Source organism: Pollicipes pollicipes, unplaced genomic scaffold (assembly GCF_011947565.3).
Source record: "Pollicipes pollicipes isolate AB1234 unplaced genomic scaffold, Ppol_2.1 Scaffold_6138;HRSCAF=7277_pilon_pilon_pilon, whole genome shotgun sequence".
NCBI lineage: Eukaryota > Metazoa > Arthropoda > Thecostraca > Pollicipedomorpha > Pollicipedidae > Pollicipes > Pollicipes pollicipes.
Genome location: NW_023596818.1, coordinates 23,972,780 through 23,997,915, shown reverse-complemented (window position 1 = coordinate 23,997,915; position 25,136 = coordinate 23,972,780). Strand labels below are relative to the sequence as shown.

General features: G+C 59.4%; 2 protein-coding genes and 1 non-coding gene across 3 annotated transcripts in view; 2 read left to right on the top strand and 1 right to left on the bottom strand.

Annotated features, from left to right (window-relative positions):
- Positions 1-89: 89 nt before the first annotated feature.
- On the top strand, positions 90-2,723 carry LOC119106483 (39S ribosomal protein L13, mitochondrial-like). Its single transcript, XM_037230137.1, has 4 exons — positions 90-413; positions 787-910; positions 1,652-1,809; positions 2,334-2,723. The coding sequence occupies exons 1-4, from the start codon at positions 390-392 to the stop codon at positions 2,565-2,567; spliced, it is 540 nt and encodes a 179-aa protein (XP_037086032.1). The 5' UTR covers positions 90-389; the 3' UTR covers positions 2,568-2,723.
- A 2,309-nt stretch (positions 2,724-5,032) lies between these two features.
- Positions 5,033-25,136, bottom strand: part of LOC119105488 (CD109 antigen) — a gene marked incomplete in the record, with an annotated part of 25,204 nt that continues 5,100 nt past the window's right edge. Inside the window, 24 exon segments of the mRNA XM_037228955.1 lie at positions 5,033-5,550; positions 6,146-6,254; positions 6,834-7,032; positions 7,545-7,741; positions 8,199-8,357; positions 9,069-9,212; positions 9,600-9,694; positions 10,077-10,225; positions 11,072-11,181; positions 11,880-12,069; positions 12,540-12,807; positions 13,441-13,609; positions 14,705-14,836; positions 15,260-15,490; positions 15,680-15,798; positions 16,347-16,574; positions 18,831-18,929; positions 19,198-19,385; positions 19,926-20,113; positions 20,585-20,785; positions 21,783-21,929; positions 22,242-22,467; positions 22,943-23,103; positions 23,743-23,967. Of these exon segments, the coding sequence (XP_037084850.1) occupies positions 5,372-5,550; positions 6,146-6,254; positions 6,834-7,032; positions 7,545-7,741; positions 8,199-8,357; positions 9,069-9,212; positions 9,600-9,694; positions 10,077-10,225; positions 11,072-11,181; positions 11,880-12,069; positions 12,540-12,807; positions 13,441-13,609; positions 14,705-14,836; positions 15,260-15,490; positions 15,680-15,798; positions 16,347-16,574; positions 18,831-18,929; positions 19,198-19,385; positions 19,926-20,113; positions 20,585-20,785; positions 21,783-21,929; positions 22,242-22,467; positions 22,943-23,103; positions 23,743-23,967 (4,113 nt within the window).
- On the top strand, positions 23,298-23,369 carry TRNAD-GUC (transfer RNA aspartic acid (anticodon GUC)). The gene has a single exon. It is a non-coding gene; the product is annotated as a tRNA-Asp (tRNA).

The following is a 25,136-nucleotide window of genomic DNA, read 5'->3' as shown; positions in this document are numbered from 1 at the left end:
CTATGAGACCATAACCTGCAGTGGGGTAACCATGTTACTGATGTTCTTGAGGCATATGGTGCCTTGAGGTGATACGTGGATTGTAAACACGGCAGCAGCTCTGTCATTTCTGACTTGGGACAAAGAGTGCTCAGTTGCACCAATTTTCTGTGATTTGTATAAAGCTGCAGTCTGCATTAGTTCATGAACTTAACTGAAGCTCAAGGCATGTTGTTTCTTGAAAGTATTTTTTGTTTAAATTTTTTGGCAGCAGGGAGTTGCCATAACATGATTTTTGTGTGTTTGCCATTAACTATGTCACTGGAGTGTCATGTGTGATAACTGAAGTGACTGCATAGTTTCAGGCCAGGCACAGTAAGACTGTTGGAGCATACATGTGGTCTTGAAAAATGTCATCTATGCAAAGAGCCAAGGTATGCTGCTTGGTGCAAGATGGTTTTTAGTGGGTGATCTGTTCACTGAACCTGAGTTTGATGTAATATGGCATGACAAATCAGTTGATTAGAAACAAGTATGCTAGGCTGCTTTTGGTTCCTAACTTTGTAGGTGTAAGGTGGGTAAGCCCTTTTGATGCCCTCCCCCCAAAAATGTTCATCTTTGCTGTGCTATGTCATGATAGGCTGGATTTGAGACTGCAAACTTTTTTTAACTGATTTGCAAAACCAATGTCAGTGCTAACTTTCAATCATGAATAACTCAAACTGATAAGCATACCTAACTTCACAAGAAAAATTGTAATTATTGTATTGTGATGCCTATGTGACACTCAACATTTTCATTTTGCAGCAATGGGCTACCTTTTCTCGCATCTGGCACATATATGATGCAAAGTGGCAGAACCCTTTTGAATCAGCCAAGCTAATTGCAGCATATTTGAAGGGGCAGCACAAACCAATATATCACCCCTTGAGTAAGTATAACTGCATTGCTTTGCGGAAGGCAAACTAAACGTGCACTGTGCATCTTGTGTTCTGTTTGTATAATGCATTTTTAGCTCAAAGTACAGCCAGTAAAAACATCAGGTTGAATGCCATTTTATTTTCTCTAGACTTCATTGTCTCCTATGTCTTGTGCCCCCTGTGGATTGTCCAAGCAGTTCAGTTTACAGACTATCCATTCAAAATAAAGACATTCACATGTTTCATCAGGATCTGCTTGTAGCCATAGGTGCAGCAGCCCATCATAAGTGTAGGTCATCAGAACCTTCATGCACCAATGTTTTCATTGCATTATGCACATTTTCAACTTGAGGGCACTGCCAAGGCTGGCATCAGCTTGCTGTGGCCAACTAGTGTGAACTGTCCGAAATGCACTGCACTTTGCTAGGGCTGCTGGTAGTGACCACACTTGGAGTCAGTTGGTGCCAATAACAGCTCTGCCCAGCTGTTTCTAGACTTGAAATGGGATCATTATGTTTTGGATTAACTTTAGTGCACCTTCCATTACTGCAGTTAGTTTCACTCATTACGCAGTTTGTGATAGCCACCAAAGGTGACAATCCCTGTAAGCAATGCATGTTTATTGTTCATGGCCAACAGACCTGCCTACCAGGCTCCTCATCCTCATTTGTGCCAGTTTGCTCCGTCGATCAGCTATGTGATGGTTTGACTCGCTGCCTTCGCCGAGACATGACGCCATCCGTTCATGACAGGCGACTGCGGCGACCACGTGGTGGTGACAAACTGTCGGGAAATCGCCCTTCCCGGGCCCGAATGGTACCAGCGGGTCTTCTTCCACCACACAGGCTACCCTAAGGGCGGCGCCACCTGGACGCTGGCCTGGGAGCTGCACCGGAAGAACCCGACCATGGTAGAACTGAGAGCCGCAGGGCGCCCGGCACGAACGCTCCTAAACGTTTCAGGTCGCTACCTTGCAGGTGCGCATGGTACAAGACTATTACGCATCGATGCCTTCTCAATTTTCCCGCCACCACGATTCATGGATTGCGGTGCGATCCCTCCCCCCCCCCCCCCCGCCCCCGGCATCCCGGCTCATCGTAGGGCTGACACATCCCGTTTTTAGATGCGTCACTTGTTCGCCATATCGATCGCTGTGTTGTGTCATTCACGTTTTGAATGTTGTGCCGTCTTATCAGGTTGCGTTAGTGTCACCATACGCCAGTTGCATGTGTTTTAGGCAGAAACTACCCGTTTGCCATAAAAGTCACGTCCTGCCTTGCCGCTGCGTAAGACGTTCAAACAATGGTACGCGCTGTACACCGTCCTTACGCAGCGTGTCTGCAAGTCCCCCCATTAAAATACTGCACATGTGTGGGACCGGCGGTGCCCCTGACCTTGCTCACTGCTGTACCTGTGCGCGCTTGTGCGGGCCAGATTATGCAGCGGGCGGTGCACCGGGCGGTGGGCGGCACGCTGCTGCGCAAGCCCCTGATGGCGCGCCTCCACCTCGTGGCCGACGCCGAGGTGCCCGCCGAGCTGCTGCGTCACGTGACCAGCCAGATGACGCAGCTGCGGCCGCAGCCGCGCCGGCTCGACTCCTACACCGAGCAGGAGGTGCGCGACTTCCCCAAGGTGTTCGATTATCCGGCTGATTATGTGGTGAGATAGGTCACTGAGTGGAGCGGGCGAGCGCTGACTGGGACTGCGGGGCGGTCGGTCGAGCTGGTCGCTGGCTGGTGGGGTGGGAGCGAGCGCGTGCTGTCGTGTGCGTGCAGTGGTGAGAGCGTGTTGTGACTCATTGGGAATACAAGTGGAGATTGATACGCCTGGAGACTGTAGTGTTCTGTCGGTCAGCGTCCGTACTTTGTGGATAGTTAGGGACAGCAGTCCCGACTCCTGGTGCCAGGAGAGGTCAGAGCCCGGTGTGTAGTGCTGGCGTCGTTCCAGCTCGAGTCAGACGCCGCGGATGCGTCAGACGCACGACACGCTGGTCGGAATTTCAACTGGGGCCCTCGTTTTCTCCCCATAGTGAGGAAATTATTCAACACGATGCACGTGCCGGGACCTTTGAATGTGCGTGTAGGATCCCGCGGCGCGGCCTTCATGCGCTACGGCAAACTGGTTTGTACACTTGCCCTCCGCTCCGCGCAGTCTGGGAGTCCTATCCACGGTTAACGAGACCTTTGCCAGTAGAGATAGAATCCGTTCCTGTCGATGTCTTTGTGGTTTAAGCCCGTGGTTAACCTACCAAAGTTACTGGACTCATCGATGAGTCAGCTCAAAGGAGGTGTCAGACTGGACTGTATCATTGTTACTTAATGTTGATGCGCGTGCAGTAAATGCAAAAAAAAGGCCTTGTCCTGGGTCGGGGCCAACTGCAACTTGGCTTGCGCTGCCCAGTCAGAGTCGATATTAACTCAGTTGGCTCCGAGTCGAAGCGGAAATGGATTCCATCGGCACGATTATCCCCACTGCAAATGGGGGCAAATGGCTCAGCCTGTCTGATCCGGCGCCAACGCTGTCTTCTTACCGCGATCGCAGCATTTATTCACGCGCCACCGCGAGAGTGCTTTTATTACGAAGCGCCTGCATTAAGCTGCGTCAGTTAACGCAACTGCCCCGGCAGGGGATTCGATTACAAATATTGGGCGACAAAGTATGCCCATCAACACAGCGCGGACGGATGGGATTCGGTACCAAGTATAGGGCGACAAGGCATCAACACCAGTCAAAAATGCGTGGACGGACGAGATTCGATACCTAAATACAACCCGACAAAGTGCGGATTCGAGACAACACAAAGTGGACGGACGAGATTCGGTCTCTAAATACAACCCGACGAAGTGGGGATTCGAGACAGCACGGTGCGTATGGACGATCCCTAACTACAACCCGACAAAGTGCGGATTCGAGACAACACAGTGTGGACCGACGAGTTTCGACCGCACACACTGGGCGACGGCGCGGCAACGCGTGTCACAACACGGCACACGCTGCGGCATCCTTCAACAGGCGTGAGCACGTGCCAGCAAAAAACGGTAGCAGTGTGAAGTGCAAAAGCAGAGGTAAATGGAGGAACACAGGTTCAGATACTTAACGTGACAAAAGGGAGTCCAGTGCCCGAGGAACGGGATGCTGGCTGTGCCCTTCTGCTTGGATCCATCCGCATTTAATGACGTGGAGTTTACATTTAGCTCCACCACATCTTACCCAGCGTCGGCAAGAAAAAAGGTAGCGGCAGGCGGCCGCGCAATACGACGCGCCAGCATGGCGTTCCCCTTCGCCACTGTGCTGACTCCGTCCGCGGGCCACCGGATGGAAGTCGCATAAAAACCACAAGCAGGCCCTCTTGGACGCGACGTCCACCCGGCCCGCGTTGCGTTGGCCCGCCTTTGCCAGGGGTAAACAGAGATAGGAGACCCGAGGGCCTGGCTGGCGGACAATTTAGTAGCCCGTAATCCTCACGGGGCCTTGAAATAGCATCAAGGACGGGAAGCCAAACGTGCGGCGAATGCCTTTATACGAGGCTTCTACAGAGAACGTCTCATTTAAGTACATGGAACAATGAACAGGCATCTATATGCGGTCTCACGACTAAAACAGGACCTAAAGCTACCGCACAGCTGCATTAACTGTAACTGGATGCATTTTGGCATAGTTTCGATAAATGAATGTCTTTAACACAATGAGAACGTACAGATGCAGGATGGACACAGCTATACAGCTGACGAGCGTGCCAAGCAGACGATCGCAGAATAACATGGCGAACAGCGGAATGAAAGATGCTACTTTGGTGTCGTCGACAGACTGAGCCTCACTTCACATGGAAGACTGGACACTGAAACGCGCTGAGATTCTGTCGCGTAGCCGCGGACGCACTGCACAAAGGCGCTGCCAATGCTGGCCCAGCGCGGGGCTATGCCAGCGCCACACACGGCCGCTGAGCCGATACGCTATCCTCGGAGCGGGCCGAAACGCAACGGAACGGACCGATACGATACATGAAAACACGAAGTGCGTCACAGCTACTGGAGTAGAATGCGTTAATTGACGCAAGTGAGCGTCATCTGGCCAGTACTGACCAAGAGCGTACATGTGATACAAGGCAGCACCTGAAGGATTAGGGAGGGGGGGAGGGGGGGTACACTTGAAACGTGGGCGCGATACGTGCGCCTCGTAAAACGGGCAATACTGCCCACAGGGTGTAACAAATCGAAGCATCCAAAAGAATAAAAGCATCAGATTACCATACAACCATCATGCCAGGTTACCAAGATTGCCAGCCGTCGACTGCTCGCCCGCTCCAGTCCACACCCCGCAGCGTGACGGGTCCGGTCCAGCCCGGGGACCACCTGCGGCCCGCGCCGCTCCGGTACACTGGCGCCCCTGGCGGCCGGCGACCGAACGAGGCCGCAGACGAGCGCGGCCTGCCGGTGACCCTAGCGAGCCCCGAGCGCGCCCTGCTGGGGGCCCTAGCGGGGGCCGAGCCAGAGCGCAACAGCGGCGCCTATCGCCAGCAGCGCCGCAGAGGCAGACGCCAGGCCCGAGGACGAGTAGAAGGGACAGTAGGGGCACTGGTAAGAGCCGCACACCTCGCAGATGTTGAGCACGTGCAGGACGGTGGAGTTCACCATCTGCATCTCGAACAGCTCTGAAAGAGTGAACCGGCGGTGTCAGCGCGTACGTGCAGATCACAGTTGTTCGACCTAGTTTTTCACTCGCTTTGCAACTGAACAGAATGCGATAGCTTCAACACGCACTTCGCACGACAAAAACTCGAAAATACCCTCTCTTCATCCCTCAAAATTGGATCAGGCACGAGATTAAACCACGACGCTTTTATAAGCTTTGTCCAGCTCTTCGATGTGTGCAACAATCGGAACTGACCGCGACCGCAACCGCCTTTGGTAGACTCCAGACCTAGCATCGTGCGATATTTTTGTATGAAAAATGACACCAGTCAATATCACAGCCACTTAACCGCGCCGAACAATGGTGTTCGCCGTTCATTTTGAAGGTGAGCCGAAATACCGCTATCGGCGGCTCATCGAATGCCGCGTCTCCAGACGGTTCCAACCCCGCGCACGGATGACGTAGTCGCGCGACAAAGCCTCGCGCATTCTCTTGCTCCAGACCTGCGCAGTCGCCGACTCCCTCGCAGCAAAGCCGGCAATCCAACCCCAGCGCAACCGGGTCCGCCGCGTGGTCGGCGCGGCCTGACGCCCCGCCCCCTCCCCCGCACTCACCCGGCTGGAACTGCTCGTACAGCAGGGCGCGCCGGTACTTGGTCATGTTGGCCACCGGGAACCAGCGGCGGATCGTGTAGTTGAAGCACAGCGTCTCGTTGCCCGGAATCTGAGGCGAGGCGCAACACGGAGCCGCGTCAGTGGCAATAGTCGCAAACGGCCAAATGACATGGGCCGTATTTTCAGAGACTGGGAAACGGACAGCCCCTGAGAACCACATATTGATATGTGAAAAAAAAAAGAAACTATCAAACCCAGCTTACGGGGGGTCTAGTTTAATCATCAGATATGACGGCTACGGCACGCCGTGGACTCCAACACATAACGAGAAGCGACCAAGCAGGAACATCCTTCGACACTAGAGACCGTTCCCGCGCCGCCACTGCGGCGTCGGGGCGACTTCGCGCCGAGGTCAGCACCGCACACACTAGGGAGAAAATGCGCTACAGCGCGACTACCGCGAACACCTGCGACGGATGAGCGCAAAAACAACACAACATCCCAATACGTGGAAAGTGCGAGAAGTACCGCTAAAAAAGAGTGTAGGAAGTGTCACTAAGCCATGCGTCACATGATCCAGCGGCCGGCAACCATAGCAGCAGGAAAAGAGCGCCCGTCGCATCCCGTATGACCGCGGCGACCTGACGCCCAACACCCGACGGCCGGAGCGCCGCTGGCCATCACTCACGTAGTCGAAGAACCACGTGGTGGCGCGCTCGTGGCCGTAGGCGTGGCCGCCGATGACGTCACGCAGCTGGGGGGCGCGACCGGCGCGTGCCGCGTGCACCACGGCGTCGCCCTCCGGCTGGTACAACACGTAGCCAGTGGGGTTCTCAATCTCGAGCACGGCCGAGCCGCTCTGGGGAGCCTCGTCCAGGAACAGCCACCTGCCGACGGGAGAGGGGGGGGGGGGGGGCGGGGGGGGGGAGGACGAGTTAGAGGACGGGCGGCACTCGTGGTGCTGGAAGAACAGCTAACTGAGGGGTGGGATGGCGATCAATGTACACCGAATTTGTGGCAAAGATGAGAGAGGCGTTCTAGCGCAACACTTCATGCCGCCACTGCAAAACCTTCACATCTCCACCGCAAACACCTTCACACCTCCACCGCAAACACCTTCACATCTCTATCGCAAACACCTTCACACCTCCACCGCAAACACCTTCATATCTCCATCGCGAACACCTTCACACCTCCACCGCAGATACCTTCACACCTCCACCTCCACCGCGGGACAGGCAACATTAAACGGCAGCGGTCATCTCCGGTCGGTACCCTCGATCAGCCACCTGCGGGCGGTACCCTCGGTGGGCCCCTTCCGGTCGGTATCAACCTCCACACACGCGCGACTCCAGCGCCCCAGCGCCGGCACATCCGAGCCCAGCCTGCAGCCGCTCACTTGGCGCAGACGTCGACGATGCCGATGGACTTGTTGCGGAAGCGCTGGAAGTCCTCACGCACGCTGAGCTCGAACGACTTGGCCGGCGGCCGCTTGATGCCGTTCTGCGTGTCGACGCCGTAGTTGACGTCCAGCTGGACGACCGCCTGACCGGCGCCGTTGCCGATCACGTTCAGATGGCCCCAGACGTTCTCAAACTGCCGGCCACGCGGCGCGTGACGGGAAGCATGGGAAGGCTCGCGCACCGTCAGGCGACAGCTCGGTCAAGGAACGCACCGTGCGCACGCTGTATACCTGGGGAATACTGAAGTCATACTTTGCATGCGTGGGTGGGCATACCAGCTACGTGAGCGAATTTTGCAATGAAGGAAGCGATGCCTTCAGGTTGTGGTATGCCACTTAAGGCTTGCTGCTGACGATTATCTGGGGCTTTAATTTTTAATCAAGCATTGACAATCCTACCTGCCCAAGTTAACGACCTTCGTTCATATGTACTTGGGCCGATTCTACCAAGACGCAAGCAGTGCCGGCGTCGCCTCAGCCCCCATCGCCAGCTCCCGACAACTCTGCAGCGCCCCGTCCCGGACAGGCAGCGCTCACGAGCGCCACCCCTCCCCCTCCTCCCGAGCCCGGCGGGGAGCGACGCTCACTCACCGGCAGGATGCGCGTGCGCGCGAGCGTGGCGTTGTTGATGCCGATGGTGGAGTCGAGCTCGGAAGCGGTGGCCTCGATGCTGACCCGCATGTCGGTGATGTCCCGCAGACGAGCCCGGTACGAGTACTCCACCAGCGCGCGCAGCGCCACCAGCGTGTCCTGGCCGAAACACGCCGTGTGTGTGTGACGTCACATAGGCGCGCGGGTGACGTCATACGGCCGGGAGCGGTGTCCCGCGGAGAGTGGGAGGCATGAGACGATAGGTTGGCGCCTATGGCAAAACGACACGGCACTGGCGCCACACCGGCGCCGGATGACGTCACTTGACCATGTGAGCGGGTCGTAATACCAGAGATGACACCACAGCCAGTAGCAGTCAGCAGCTCCATCGCATGATCTGTCTCTGCAGTGGCCAGTGAACAACAGCATTCCCATTGGGCTTACTTGACAACAGTTCGAACATCACAGAACCGACGGACATGCCAGTCCCTCTCACATGGGTCAGCTCGTAACGATGTCACCTATACAACCCCACAAACAACGCTATCACCACCCCAATTCATCGTAAGGTAGAGGTGGGCCGGGCAGGTCAGATGTCTGGGTGCGGGGTCAAAGGCAGCGGACTAGTGCCGACGAGTTGGGTGTAGAGGCCACAGGAGAGCCAGTACTCTGGTAGCAAGAATTTTCATTTACATCCTGGACACCCTAATGAATGAATTTTGCGACGCTGCTTCGACCATTACGTCCATTTCGCGCCCATTCCTACGCATGAGGCCCTTCACTCTTGGAGGTATCCATCAGAAGTCGTCAGCGTCAGCAGCATTAGCTGCAGCTGCCATGCGTCGGTGAATCCACCAGCCGTAGGCTCACCGTGGTGGTGATGAAACCGCCGTCGTGAAGCCGCATGGTGTTGAGCCACAGCACCATCTTCTCCTGGTCGATGTTGATGCCGTCGCGGATCAGGTAGACCAGCAGCGCGTACGCCGTCGTCTCCACCGCCCGGGTGTCGTACAGCTGGGGGGCAGGGCTCACGTGAGGCCAGGTCAGGTCAGGTCTGGGCCGGCCGCGCGCTGGGCAGCTGAGGCGGAGCACGCTCCCCGGCCGGAGCTGGGGGCTGCCATGACCGGCCGGGGCTCTGGGTCAGGTACACGTGACGTGGGCCGGGATCAGCGGCGGGCCGCGCCGTCTCGCCGCACCCCAGGGCGCTGTGTCGGCCGGCACGGCGCGTCCGTGTGGCGACCGAGCGCGAGCGGCTCCGGCCGCACGCGACCCGCTTCCCCTCCCGGCGTTCTCACACACGCACACTTCGGCGATTCCCTCCAGTAAAGGCTGGGCCCACCCTGAGCGGACCACGAGCCCGCGGCGGCGCCGAGCGGCGGCACGGCGGCCAGGCCGACCCACCTGCTCCAGCTTGGGCTGCAGCAGGTTGCGCTGGCTGTTCTCGTTGGTCAGCCGGTTGGTCTCGATCGGAGCCGGTGACCAGTAGATCATGCCATCTGCCGCGATGGCCACGGTCAGCGGTGAGCGACGCGCCCAGCGGCACAGGCCGCACAGAGCGCGCGAAACCCATTTGGGAACCAACCGTTGATCAATGACGTTTCCAGATACACGCGTCCAGCAACATCGGCGCTGCGAAAATCAATGGTGCCAGTGTGGTTTAATTCATGGCGCAAATGCCAGCTGGGAGAAGTCCACAATGCTGTAGCATCACGAACGATGTTGGCAATCTAAACGGTGAAAGCGGTAAAAATGGCAAAGTAAGCAATCCAGCGGTCATCCTTTTGCTGACGCCGGCACGGAAGGGACATTGTATCACACACCCGAGCTACACGCTCACTAACAACCACAGATAGTAGAGACTGCCGTAACGAGACGTACCGACTTTCCGTTTCATGCGATCCAACAGGTTGTAGGCTACATCCCGCTCGCCGCTGTTGGCCAGGCTGAGGGCGTACGCCACGACGGCCACCTCGTAGGGCCGCGACAGGGAGGGCAGCTGCTGCTCCAGATACCTGTCGCCGCCGGACGAGACACGTCACAACAGGGTAGGGAAGCTCATCACGGGCATGGTGGCGCGCCATCACATGACGGGTGTTCTCAGATGATACCAGACCGTCACACGGTACCAGATCATCACATGATACCAGATCATCACATGACACCAGACCATCACATGATACCCGATGATCACATGATACCACATTATCACATGATATCAGAGTATCACACGATATCAGATTATCGCATGATATCAAATCACCACATGATACCGGACGATGAAATGACACAACGGATCACTACGGGGGCACACAGCCGTCCACTTCACGGTATGTGCAACTGGGAACAGGACCTGGCGCTGTCGCCATTGCGGTCCTACGGCACCGACTCCGCTGCTGAGTGTATTTCATGACATTGGCTGCCTCTCCGCTGGCAGGAAGGGCCAGCGTCGCAGGGAATTCAGCCCGCGGCAAGGTTTCACATACGGATGCAGGTGTCTGGCACATCACAGCATGGCACGCGATCACTCGCAAATGGAATGCATCGTGCAAATCCTCAATCCCAGCCCGCGTCGCCACTGGACGGCACAGAAACAGGGACTGAAAACCCAGCTCACTGCTGCCACGAAGCATGACAACGACACCCACAAATATCAATGGTATAGGTGCGTGTACATGTACATGCTGACATGCAACTAAATCGAAGGCCACGACGCAACACTTGGCTAATGACAGGTTGCGTCAATGCAAGGGTAAAGCAACACACGCCTGCAGCTCCAATCTGTAGATCAAACACAACCTGTTCGGCATTGGCCAACAAACTTTCCTCTGCAGCACAACAGCGTCCGCGCCATCCCACGCCGCCGGCGGCCGCACCCCGCGACGGAGACCTCGCCCTGATGGCGGCCGATCTTGGCGTCGTTGGCCGCGCGCGCGCAGGTCGCCACTGTAAGCGCGTCGATGTTGGCCAGAAGCGTGGATGACGCCTGCGCCGTGCAGCGAGATGTTGCGCAAGGCGGCACGGGGTCAGCCAGCCGGGTACGACTGCGGCGGACACGGCCCGGGACGGTGAGGGCGAGGGCGGAGGTGTTGACGTCAGAGGCGGAGATTGCACGGCCGGCAGCGGCGGACACGACCCGTGACGGTGACACGAGGGCGGAGGTGGTGACGTCAGGAGCGGAGATCACACGACCGGCAGCGGCGGACACGACACGGGACGGTGACACGGGGCGGAGGTGGTGACGTCAGAGGCGGAGATCACACGGGCGGCCGCGGCACACAACCCGTGACGGTGACACGAGGGCGGAGGTGGTGACGTCAGAGGCGGAGATCACACGGCCGGCAACGGCGGACACGACCCGGGACGGTGGCACGAGGGCAGAGGTGGTGACGTCAGAGGCGGAGATCACACGGACGGCCGCGGCGGACACGACCCGTGACGGTGACACGAGGGCGGAGGTGGTGACGTCAGAGGCGGAGATCACACGGACGGCCGCGGTGACGCATCTAGCCACACAGAGACGACGTGACGCCGAAGCCCGTCGCGGAGTGGCTGACACCCAGACGCAGTCGCGCCCACCCAGCCCACCCACGGGGTGCCGTGCTCCCAGCATATACACTTCAAACACGACCGACCGACAGTCCTGGCCTATACCCTCAAGTCGTCGTCTCCGAGTTGACAAACCTTGGGGTTCATCTTGGGGTCGAGAGGGATGCTGTAGTTGCTCGTCTCATGGAAGGCACCGGTCCGCACGTCCTGGTGCTGGACCAGCCAGCCCATCGCCTTGGAGATGATTTCCGGCTCAATGTACAGGAAGTTCTCCCAGTCCTGGAACTTGGCCTCTTGGAAGATGCGGGTGACCCAGGCCGTCAGCCTGCAGACGCACCACACGCGCCGCTGTGTCACCGGTCCGAACCTCCCACTGCAAGGTCACTGTTCAGAGCACTGATGCGTGCGGAGTGTTGCGAAACGTCGCGGTATAAAGAATTCCTACGAACAGGCTCGGCGTACATGATGGAGTGGTAGACACACAGGCGCATAACAGCAACTAGATGGGTTAAGTATTACCATTAATAATGCTTATGTGAGAAGAAATTAACAGTGCAAATCGGACGAGTTGTACACGACATGCTCTACTTGAAAGGTTTTAAAGAAGATAGCCGGATAAACTCGTCGGTCCACGAAAAAAAAACTTAGCCTGCTTCACAACGCCACCTTGCGAAGCCTCCATTTTTTGGTCAGTTTCAGCACACATAAGTACAAACACGACAATGAAGCGTTCCCTGTCACCACCCGCCCACCCGGTAACGGCATCGCGCGGGGAGGGCACGAGCCCGGCCTCACCACACAGACGGCGGCGAGCTGTCCCACATGCGGTAGGCTCCGTCGCTGCCGAACCGGTACATAATGGCAGCCATGTCCACGTTCATCTGGTCGAAGATGCTCCGCGCGAAGCTCAGCTTAAACTGATTGGTGAGGCGGAGATAGTGCAGCGACCAGACGTTGGCGCCGAAGTCGAAGGCGGACGCCTCTGTGCTGCGGAGCCGCCGGTTCAGCAGCAGCTCCGTGTTGACCGGGCCGCCGGTGGGGAACACCGGACCGACCACATCGCCTGGCGGCCGGGCAGAGGGCGGTCAGCTCGCCCCGTGGCAGCAGAGACACGCCGACCAGATGAGTCCGCAAACACCGCAGTCACCCGGCCCGGAGCAGCGGGCGCCGCGCCGCCCGTCGCTCGTCAGCTGGCGTGCGACAGCCGGCGTCACTGGGCGGCGGGTGGACGCCTCCGCCTCTGGAGCGCCTGTCACATGTCAGCAGGCCCGTCACACATGTGACGGTAAGTGACTCACTCGCCAGCGGGAATTTCGCTGTCCGTATGGAAGTGCGACGGCTCCTGCAACCCCCAGCTCCCGTCACTCACACTCGGAAGGTGACGTGACCCACGAGGCCGTCACACCCACCTCAGACGGTAAAGTGAGCCACAAGGGGCCGTCACACCCACCTGGGCGGTGACGTGACTCACGAGGGCCGCCACATCCGTCTGAGACGGTGACGTGACCCGTGAGAGGCCATCACACCCACCACCTGAGACGGTGACGTGACCCACGAGAGGCCGTCACACCCACCTGAGACGGTGACGTGACCCACGAGAGGCCGTCACACCCACCTGAGACGGTGACGTGACCCACGAGAGGCCGTCACACCCACCTGAGACGGTGACGTGACCACGAGAGACCATCACACCCACCTGAGACGGTGACGTGACCTTCGGGCGAGTCAAATACGAAGCGGCGCCACGAGGCGTACGGTACGACCGGCGACTGCTCCACGATCACGTCCAGGTACTTGAACTCTACCGCCCGGTTCTTCAGGTCGAGCAGGAACGACGTGTGCCTATTGATTGTGACGCCCTCCGGCTGGCGGAGAGGGCGGTGCCGCGTGACCTTCACACCGGTCAGAGGTCAGGGACGGCACGCTCGACGCTGTGACCGCGGCCGTAGTGCGCCACGCTATGTACAGGGCGTGCGTTCCGTACGTCGAGGTAACAACGGACGTGGGATAAATGCACAGAAATCAGGAGTATCCCCGGATCTGTTTCCGCTATGCCCACGCCGGTTCATATAGACGCCCGCGACATTTTGAGCGTTGTAGTTCGTGGGAGGAAGTCACGAACAAGAGAATCGGAAATGAAGCCACGGCAGCGGTATATGCTTCGAGGATCGACAAGTGTGGACCAGTATCGGATGCTAAAAACCTGGATGCTGGCTAAATACGCTATAAATAGTAGTGTTCTGCACGTGTCCTTGTTAACACATGTGACTGCATGATATGGAAAAACCAGCTTGGCTGCCTGTTGTTCGGCGACTGTTGTTGCATCGTTCACCTGCTGCTCTAAGCACAACAAAATACCGAGAATTTGCGCCACCTAAATCCAAACCAAACATGCGTGTCAAAATCTTAACTTGTGAAGCATTGTGACGCCAAACGTTTACAACGACTTTGCAGATCATCAACAATAGCTGCAATTAAAAACAGTTGGATTTAGCCCCAGCACGAAATAACAAAGTTGGTTACGATTCGATACATGAATTGTGCATTGAATCATATCCGTTTTTACTACAACTGAACGACACCCTTTTCTATTCTAGACGCGCCTCGCGACAACCTTTCCAGTGATTCTGCGAAGCAAAAAGGGTCAAAATTGAAGTGGCGACTTTCCTCCCTCCGGCCGCACCAATACACGCTCACATCACCGGCTACCAAATAGAAGAAGGCTGCACAAGCTGTTCGTGGGGCAGGTGCGCGGAAAGGCATGCCAGACATGCAACCGCCACAGGTTCACTCCCTTTCACCGAAAACAGTCGGCGACTGCGTGTTTCGCAGAGCGGGCGCGACCAAACCCCGCACAAATCACCCCACAATCACAGCCCTATCCCCACACACCAGCGGCGCCCCGCCGTGCCCCGCGGCCCGCACCGGCATCTGCCTGCGCCCCAGCGGCGGCGACTGACCTCGATCCGCATGGTGCGCGTGACGTCCTCGCGGCCGACCTGAGTCATGGCCGTCAGTGTGACGGTCAGCTCGCCCTGCTGGATGCGCGGCGCGATCGGCACGTCCACCTCCACGCTGGTGAAGGGCGGCAGCTGGCGCCCAGGTCACGTCAGGTCAGGTCAGGTCGGGCCGGGCGCGGCGCTCGGCGGAGCGGGACGCCCGTAAGACGGGCGTCCCGTCAAAAAGTGGCGTAACAATAAGATAGCGTTGTGATCTGTCATACCGCCACAAAGAACGAAGACAAGACACAACATTGACATTCAACACGGCCGCCTCCTTTCATTTTATAGATCTGTCAACTTAGCATGAAGACATCCATTTTTTACTTCGCAACAACTGCACAAGCTGATCAGTGAAACGGAAGCTTGGGGGGTCTAAGGTCAAACTCTTCAGGAACACCATCAGTCATCCGTCTCGGCACACCCTTACCTCGAGAGATGCTTCCTCCCCCCATCCCCCCCCCTTCACACACACGCACACAGCCGTCGCCCCGGCCGCTCGGCCTCTGCACCCACCGGCACGAGGTGCTGGTGCGCGCCGCCAGACAGGCGCGGTCGGAAGTGCTGCACGAAGCCGTCAGGCTCGACGTGCACGAACTGGTACTGGTCGCTGGCGGGCAGCACCAGCAGCGCCAGCATCTCCTGGGCCACGTTGTTGGTGAGCACGGCGCGCACGCCCACCTGCTCGCCGCGCCGGCACCGGTCCGGCATCTCCATCCGCATGTAGAACGGCGTCGTCGTGTTGTACTGGCGGAGAGCGGAGGGGGTTCATGACGGTTGCTGGACGGAGCCGACGAGCAGCCGAAGGCATGGTCATACGGCGTAAACAGGTCACTGCTGCTTCTTCTGTTATAAAGACCACAGAGGGTTATTTCAAACAGATCGCGGGATTCCTTTCATGTCAAGTCATTTAATATCCAAGGCCGCACAACTTACCACGACCGGGCGCTCGATGATGGCGAAGCCGTTCTGCTGGTTGACACTGAAGCCGGTCACATAGTAGAGGGCGTTCTGTTTGGGCACCTTCAGAATCACCTCTTCGGTCGCCTTGTAGCCTACACGGCCGGACAGAGGGCCATGTTGGCGCGAGGCACACCGCAACGCTGCGCCGAGCCCACCCCGGCGCCGACACATCCAGCCGGAGCTGAGCACGGCAGACTCTCAGCGCTCTACCCACGCACCCACCCGCTGCCAACGATCGCACCGAATGGCCACACCCGGCTTGCAAACTTTTGAGACAATACCGATTGACGACTGACTGAAACAAGTCTGCTCTATTAAAAATTGTTATAAATGTACCTAGTAACGTACCAGAATACAGCGCATTCAGTAAGACTTCCGATGGTATTGTTGCGTGACTGGGATTCGACCAACATCAAAATCTGACCGTCAAAGTAAAAATCTCCGCGCTGCACCGCTGACCGTGGACAAATGACAGCGCCGCGGACACCAGCACCACGGATGCCAGCACCCACGGACGCCAATGCCACAGACGCCAAAGCCGCGGACGACAGCGCCCACGGACGACAGCACCCGCGGACACCAGCGCCACAGACGTCAGCATCTACGGACGCCAGTATCGCCGACGGTAGCGCCCACCCACCGATATTGACATCGCGCCAGATCCAGTCGCCTTGGCGCTGGTTGTAGAGCGTGCGCAGCCGGTTCTTGCGCTCGAGCCGGAAACGCGCCGCGTCCCGGTCCTCGACGGCCGGGCAGTCGTGCTCGTCGGAGCCGTCGACGCAGGCGCGCCGGCCGTCGCAGCGGTCGGCCTCGCGGTAACAGCCAGACGTCAGGCACGGCAGCAGGCCTTGGCTGGCGTTGCATTGGGCTGCGGCAGATCAGGGGGCTCTCGGCACAGGTGTCGGCAGTCGGCGGCTGCTTCGCAACACCTGCCGCGTCTCGCCGGGGTCTGCCGGCCGACGCCACAGGACCGGCGCGGTGACGACGCGCGGCGCGCCGGCACACAAAGAGACTGGAGAGAGAGCGGGCGCTAGCAGCGGACCGTCGGGCGGAGTACATCCAACAGCAGTGGCATGCTGCTGCTGGGGTAATGATAATATGGGCATTCTCCCGTCACAAAACTGGGGAGCAGCGAACATCGAACAGACCGCTGCTGAGAAACCACTATTCCAACACGTCTGCCTGCGTCTTTGGCGTCAAAAATGGCACGTCGGAGGGCCGTCCCCCGCTGACGTACCGGCGAGGGTCACGGACAGCAGGGCACCTCGGCGTCTGAGAACACCACCGAGAACAGCACCACACCCCAGTGACGTACCGGCGAGGGTCACGGACAGCAGGGCACCTCGGCGTCCGAGAACACCACCGAGAACAGCACCACACCCCAGTGACGTACCGGCGAGGGTCACGGACAGCAGGGCACCTCGGCGTCCGAGAACACCACCGAGAACAGCACCACACCCCAGTCACCCCAGTGACGTACCGGCGAGGGTCACGGACAGCAGGGCACCTCGGCGTCCGAGAACACCACCGAGAACAGCACCACACCCCAGTGACGTACCGGCGAGGGTCACGGACAGCAGGGCACCTCGGCGTCCGAGAACACCACCGAGAACAGCACCACACCCCAGTGACGTACCGGCGAGGGTCACGGACAGCAGGGCACCTCGGCGTCCGAGAACACCACCGAGAACAGCACCACACCCCAGTGACGTACCGGCGAGGGTCACGGACAGCAGGGCACCTCGGCGTCCGAGAACACCACCGAGAACAGCACCAACCCCCAGTGACGTACCGGCGAGGGTCACGGACAGCAGGGCACCTCGGCGTCCGAGAACACCACCGAGAACAGCACCAACCCCCAGTGACGTACCGGCGAGGGTCACGGACAGCAGGGCACCTCGGCGTCCGAGAACACCACCGAGAACAGCACCACACCCCAGTGACGTACCGGCGAGGGTCACGGGCAGCAGGGACACCTCGGCGTCCGAGAACACCACCGAGAACAGCACCAACCCCCAGTGACGTACCGGCGAGGGTCACGGACAGCAGGGCACCTCGGCGTCCGAGAACACCACCGAGAACAGCACCACACCCCAGTGACGTACCGGCGAGGGTCATGGGCAGCAGGGCACCTCGGCGTCCGAGAACACCACCGAGAACAGCACCACACCCCAGTGACGTACCGGCGAGGGTCACGGACAGCAGGGCACCTCGGCGTCCGAGAACACCACCGAGAAAAGCACCACACCCCAGTGACGTACCGGCGAGGGTCACGGACAGCAGGGCACCTCGGCGTCCGAGAACACCACCGAGAACAGCACCACACCCCAGTGACGTACCGGCGAGGGTCACGGACAGCAGGGACACCTCGGCGTCCGAGAACACCACCGAGAACAGCACCACACCCCAGTGACGTACCGGCGAGGGTCACGGACAGCAGGGCACCTCGGCGTCCGAGAACACCACCGAGAACAGCACCACACCCCAGTGACGTACCGGCGAGGGTCACGGGCAGCAGGGACACCTCGGCGTCCGAGAACACCACCGAGAACAGCACCACACCCCAGTGACGTACCGGCGAGGGTCACGGACAGCAGGGCACCTCGGCGTCCGAGAACACCACCGAGAACAGCACCACACCCCAGTGACGTACCGGCGAGGGTCACGGACAGCAGGGCACCTCGGCGTCCGAGAACACCACCGAGAACAGCACCACACCCCAGTGACGTACCGGCGAGGGTCACGGGCAGCAGGGACACCTCGGCGTCCGAGAACACCACCGAGAACAGCACCAACCCCCAGTGACGTACCGGCGAGGGTCACGGGCAGCAGGGACACCTCGGCGTCCGAGAACACCACCGAGAACAGCACCAACCCCCAGTGACGTACCGGCGAGGGTCACGGACAGCAGGGCACCTCGGCGTCCGAGAACACCACCGAGAACAGCACCACACCTCAGTGACGTACCGGCGAGGGTCACGGGCAGCAGGGACACCTCGGCGTCCGAGAACACCACCGAGAACAGCACCACACCCCAGTGACGTACCGGCGAGGGTCACGGACAGCAGGGCACCTCGGCGTCCGAGAACACCACCGAGAACAGCACCACACCCCAGTGACGTACCGGCGAGGGTCACGGGCAGCAGGGACACCTCGGCGTCCGAGAACACCACCGAGAACACCCACACCCAGTGACGTACCGGGGGGTCACGGACACAGGCACCTCGGCGTCCGAGAACACACGAGACAGCACACCCCCAGTGACGTACCGGCGAGGTCACGGGCAGCGACCTCGGCGTCGAGAACACCACCGAAACAGCACCAACCCCAGTGACGTACGCGGTCACGGCAGCGGACACTCGGCGTCCGAGAACCCACCAGACAGCACACCCCTGACGGCGAGGCACGGGCACAGGGACACTGGCGTCCGAGAACACACCGAGAAAGCCCAACCCCATGGTACCGCGAGGGTCACGCCAGAGGGCACCGGCGTGAAACCACCGAGACAGCACACACCCAGCCGTACGGCTCGGGCACAGGGGACCTGTCCGAGAACACCACCAGCTGGGCGAAGGCAAAAGTGCGGTTGGCGTCCGTGCCGTAGTTGGGCGCCGAAAAGTACTTGACCACATCCGGATGGAGTCCCTCGCGGAACCGGCGGGTCACGGAGTGGATCGCCCTGAGGACGGAGGGCGGCGTCAGCACGGGTCAACGCAGGGTCCGCTGACCCGGCGGGTCACCGGGCTAGCCTGCCTGCGGACGGCCAGCACAGGTCGGACATCAGCAGCTGGCGCTGAGGCCTCGACAGTCCTCAAAATGCAACCGATTTCCGTTGGCACGCGCTTGCCCATCAGCTGATGTCCGCATGACCCGGGGCAGCGGCATTGTAGTAGGTTCGCAATGCACGACAATGCCACAGTTAGCGCGGGTTTCGAACCAACACCCCGGGGATGTAGAGCCAATATATCCACGCTTCTCACAATACCACTCACAGCACGGGGGCACGCTGGCCACCGGCACCTACCAGACTGCCCTGCGCCGACCCACAAACAAGCGGCCCAGTCAGTGCCACGGTCTCACAAGTGAGACATGTGCGATGCTTCACGGTTTTGAACGGGACTTGCCCAATGTCGGGCTTCAGCCGACTGAACCCACGCGAACGTCAGCGTACGGCCATGCCGCGAGCGCCAACCCGCGCCGGCATCAGCGCCTCACGCACCTGGTCGAGTTCTCGAACGAGTAGAGGCTGCGCATAACGCTGGCCTTGCTCAGCTCCGAGGCACCGGCAGCACGGTACGCGTCCGTGCGCAGGCCGGACAGGCCGAAGAACGAGCCCGGCACCGAGCGGCACACCGCCTCCACGGTGGCCTTCGAGTGATCCTTGTTCTGGTTCAGGGTCAGGCCAATCTGCGACGACGGCGGCCGCGTCAGACACGTGCCGGCGGCGGGCGGGGCGGGGCGGACCGACTCCCAGTCACGACGGCTGTCCGCTGGCCATCGGGAACCGGCCCCGCGGCCAGCGCCACGTCGTCCGGCGCAAGTCGTAGGGGTGATAGCGTGGCCGTCGCGGGTCAAGGTCACGTGGTTCTCAGCCGGAATCCACGCCCAGAGACGCCCACCTGATCATCGCCGGGCTTCCACATGGCTAAACGCACACTTCGATATAAAATGACGCCAAACATCGCACATTCCATCTTCTTTTCACATGTTTCAAAAACCGTTGCATGTACCACGCATGTTATCTAAGAGATGCAAAACGCTTCAGCTAAAACCTTCCCCCTCCCCCACACTTTCTATACAAGTATTGTCCTATAGCGTGTGTCCAATCGGTCCGTCGCACCGCCAGCAGCACTGCTGCCATCTGTGGGCGACACTCACGTCACCGCTGCTGATGCCGTCCACGGGGACGCTGATGGCGTCGGCCACCACCTCGCCGTCGACGGTCACGTGGTACACCACCACCTTGAAGGTGGGCGCCATCTCCGAACTGACAGGCAGGCTGAGTGTGCGCACGGTGGCGCCAGAGGCGTCGTCCATGTACTCCTGGTTCGTGTAGAGCAGTAGGCCCTTCGACGACACCTGCATGGCAGAGGGCGGGGAGGGAGGGGGCCGTTAGAAGAACCTGTAACGTCACAACACACGGGCGGAAGGAGGAGGCCGTTAGCGGAACCTGTAACGTCACAACACACGAATGAGGGAGGGGGCCGCTTGAGTGACCTGTAACATCACAACATACGAGCGGGGGAGGGGGCCGCCTGAGCGCGCTGTGACGTCACCACACACGAGTAGGGGAGGGAGCCGCTCGAGTGACCTTTAACGTCACAACACACGAATGGGGAAGGAGCCGCTTGAGTGACCTGTAACGTCACAACACACGAGTGGGGGAAGGAACCGCTTGAGTGACCTCTAACGTCACAACACACGAGTGGGGGGAGGAGCCGCTTGAGTGACCTGCAGCGTCACAACACCCGAGGGGGGGGGGAGCCGCTTGAGTGACCTTTAACATCCGACACACGAGGGGGGAGGGGGGCCGCTTGAGTGACCTTTAACGTCACAACACACGAGTGGGGGAAGGAGCCGCTTGAGTGACCTTTGACATCACAACACACGAGGGGGGAGGGTGCCGCTTGAGTGACCTTTAACGTCATAATACACGAGGGGGGGGGGGGAGCGGGAGACGTCGTCCTCAGTTTTGCTCCCATGCTACTATGGGGCCACCTAGCAGAACAGTGCCGCATCGCTGCCGTCCTTTATCACGAGGAAGTCTTGCTGAGCACAAGCAGCCACAACAAACGAAGTGTTTACCACGCTGCCACTCACAGATCATTTGCCACCCAAAGGGGGCGGCCTCTCACTCCGCAGCACCTTCCGAACCAGCGACAGCTTCGTGGCGCCTCCGGACCAGCAACAGCCTCGTGGTTCCTCCGGACCAGTCGCCCCGCTCGACCGCGTGGCACCTCCGGACCAGTCACCCCGCCCGATCGCGCGGCACCTGCGGACCAGTCACCCTGCCCGACAGCGTGCCACCTGCGGACCAGCCGCCCCGCCCGACCGAGCGCCACCACCGCGCACTCACAACATATCCGAAGCGCTCCATCTTGAAGCTGGAGCGGACGTGCAGCACCACGTACTCGCCGACGCTGGCGCGGCTGGTGGACGTCTCCACGGAGATGTAGCGTTCCTCGAGCGAGAAGTACGGCATCAGCTCCATCGTGGCCGTCGCCTGCGGGGAGGCGAGGCGTCAGCACGGCCGTCGAGGCCAAGGCGGGGGGCCTGGTCGGAGTACACGGTTGTCCGGTGGTGGAGATCTGCTTAGACACAACTTCTGGAATGGTCACTACACAAGAACACACCTCAATTAGGCCTTAGGTATTAGAGGAGTAGCTTGGAGGTGCTAGGCTGAGCCCAAGATGGTCTGCATTCGCTGGGTAGCATTGGTACGCCGACTGGCTTGGCCAGGAGTTGGCTCTTCTCCCAGCCCTGCTAGCTCGCCGCCCACTACCCGCCACGGACCAGTGCCCTCATCGGCTCTCACCCGGCCGCCGTCGTCGTCCTCGTACTGGGCGGTGAGGGTGACGCGCGCGCCGCCCCGCGGCGGCATGACGAACGAGAAGCGATGCAGGCCGTCGGCGCGGTACTCGGCGTAGCGCTGCTCCTCCAGCAGCTGGCGCACGCTGCTGTTGAAGCGCATGCTGCGCACGTAGTCGGGGTCGAGCTGGGCTTCCCCCGGTCGCGGTGTCGTCGAAGTGGAGTAGAAGTCTCTGCGGCAGGCGCGGTGGGTAACTGCCTACGGCGGTCGGCCGAGGCGACGCCTGGGCAGCCGGTAAATCGGGAGACGTTGCCGCGAGAAGCTTGGGACACTGGATAGTGCATTCTGAATATGAACTACTTGATCTTTCACGCAATGCATCAAAGGCTGCAAGTTTTATTTTATGACTTCAGAATCCAAAAGTAAGGCACGCATTGATTTTGACAAACCAAAAACTCGCGTCTCTTTTCGGCAACGCCACACAGGCGCCTGCAATACACCTGCAAATGCAGACCGCACCGTTCGCTGCTGAGGCAGGTGGTACGAACTACACCCACGCCCAGCCCTCACAAATAAACGAGCCACAGCTCCCGACAACAATAAAAAAGACAGACGCAATATCTCTCCAACCAAGTGGTCACATTTGTCTGGCCGGTATAGGGCATCAATCACCGCGTGCTGTGCTGCTGCCTGCTGCGCCACCGTACCTGCCACCATCGAAGAGGAAGCGCGAGTCGATCGGCTGGTAGCGGGGCACCTCCACGCGGCTGCGCGTGCCCGAGCCCACGGCCGAGGCGGTGACCGTGAGTGAGGAGCGCCGCAGCCGCTCCCGCGGCAGCGGCTGGCCGTCGTGGTACGAAACGGACACCTGGCGGCACCGGATCGACGGTGGGGAGACGCTCGCCGGCCGCCGCCCGAGAGGTGGCCGTGAACGCGGCGCAGCGCGCGCCAGCAGACACGCGACGCTGAGTCCGGTGGCGATGACGCCGGGGATGACGCGCGATGTACACGATTAGCTGGATATAGGCACCTGGGCCGTGGCTGGCAGCAAGCGGAACTCACTCCTCGATAGTATAGTGGTGAGTATCCCCGCCTGTCACGCGGGAGACCGGGGTTCGATTCCCCGTCGGGGAGCTTTTTCGTCAGCGAATGTATGATCGGTAGCGCATTCGTAAAGCCTCGACAACGCATACCACCTAGTCCAGGATTGTTCATTGACCCGCTTGTTTCGCAATGTTCCTAGGCGTCGGACTTCTCTGGCCATGCACATGGGCAAAGCGTGTAATCCCTTTGGCCCCGAATGTCACAGACCACGGTATTGCAATTCCAGCCGGAAACCAAGCTCGAATATCCCGCACGGGAATGATTGCCATTACCAACAGCTGAGTTGTTGGTAGTGGCAATCAGCATTACCAGCAGCTGAGCCGTTGGTAATGCTGAGCTGAGCCACAGCCCACCTGACATCGCCAGCCACACACCTACGATACCCATCGACACGGCAACGTACCACTCCATCGAAGGGCATGCCGGGCTTGAAGACCATGGGCGGGCTGCCGACGAAGTGCAGGCTGACGCTGGAGTTGATGACGCGGGAGATGCAGTAGCCCGTCTGGTTGAGGCCCTCGAAGAACTCGCGCATGCGCGCCACGACCTTGACCTCGGCGCCGTCCAGGCGCGGCACGCGCGACACCAGGTCGGCCATTCGGAACCGGAACTGGTATGGGCCAGTGACCTGAGGACGCCCGCAGTTATCGCCGCTAGTCAACAGCAGCGAAGCAGGGGTCGCAGATATTTCTCCGACTACCAACGCTAGGTCCTTGTGTTCAACACTGAGCTGGAACTAGGAGCCCGGTGCCATCAATGATCCGTTCCCAACGAGGTCGCCAATAAGCCCGACCACAGGCTCACAACGCGGCCACCCCAACAACCTAAAACACAGACCCTTTTGAGAACACGGAACTCCACTGACTTCCTCTCCGTGATGATCTACACGACCTGCACCTACAGAGGGACTCGGCTCGCAGACAATGGGATCCTCTGCGAGCAGGCGCCTCTCGGGGCAGCACATCCCCCTCCGAAACCAGCACAAGGTCGCTCTGGCAACCGCACAGGCAGGGCTTTCGATGATGCGTCCTAGTAAATCACCTGATCACATGACAATTTTGGGGTTGATTCTCGATCAGCATCTCACGATGAAAGAAGCAGATAGGAAAGACGTGCAGCGCTGCTATGACCCCCTTCACCACCATAAAATATCCCATCTCCACAGCCAGAACGTTGGCTCAAGTCTCGGCGTTTTCCTGCATAACCTACTGTCCGCCGGTGTGCGTTTCACAACGTCGCTTGCTACACCGGATCGACAAAGCCACCCATCTCGCAACGCACGCCGTGATAGAAAACACAACTGTGGTCCGACCACACCACTGAGGCACGCCGGCGGGTCAACAGGTTGACGCGGTCATGCAGCAGAGACTGCATCGTCGTCCACAGACTGTCCATCAAGGGCATGCACCACATAACTCCAAGCCCCTCCTAAAGCCTCGCTCCGAGGTGACTGAGCGCATGGTCACCCGTGCGCTCACTGACTCGCCCCTCAGCACACGCCGGCGCCGACTGGGCACCACACAGAGAATTGTGGCAGTCTGTTCCGTTCATTCTTGAAACGGTTTCCTCCGTGGTATGCGACAGACTAGCAGTTCCGGTGCATAGATGAGTTCCGATGAAGTTAGGAGTTGAGTGGCTTCGGGGCGACACTTGTACAGTGACTTAAGTCTGAATGTGTCAGGGTTGCTATGTCCCTCTACGCGTTTTTACCTATTTTATACCATATATTTGCCACATCCGCATCATGAACTGCGTATAATTGCGTACATTGTACAGCGGTGCACAGTGCGCATTTGT

Excerpts from the sequence above, each read along its gene's own strand:
- LOC119106483 (XM_037230137.1), top strand. The coding sequence starts at position 390 with ATGTCATCTATGCAAAGAGCCAAG. Across the intron at positions 911-1,651 it reads ACCAATATATCACCCCTTGA|GCGACTGCGGCGACCACGTG; the intron begins GTAAGTATAACT and ends CGTTCATGACAG. Across the intron at positions 1,810-2,333 it reads ACCGGAAGAACCCGACCATG|ATTATGCAGCGGGCGGTGCA; the intron begins GTAGAACTGAGA and ends TGTGCGGGCCAG.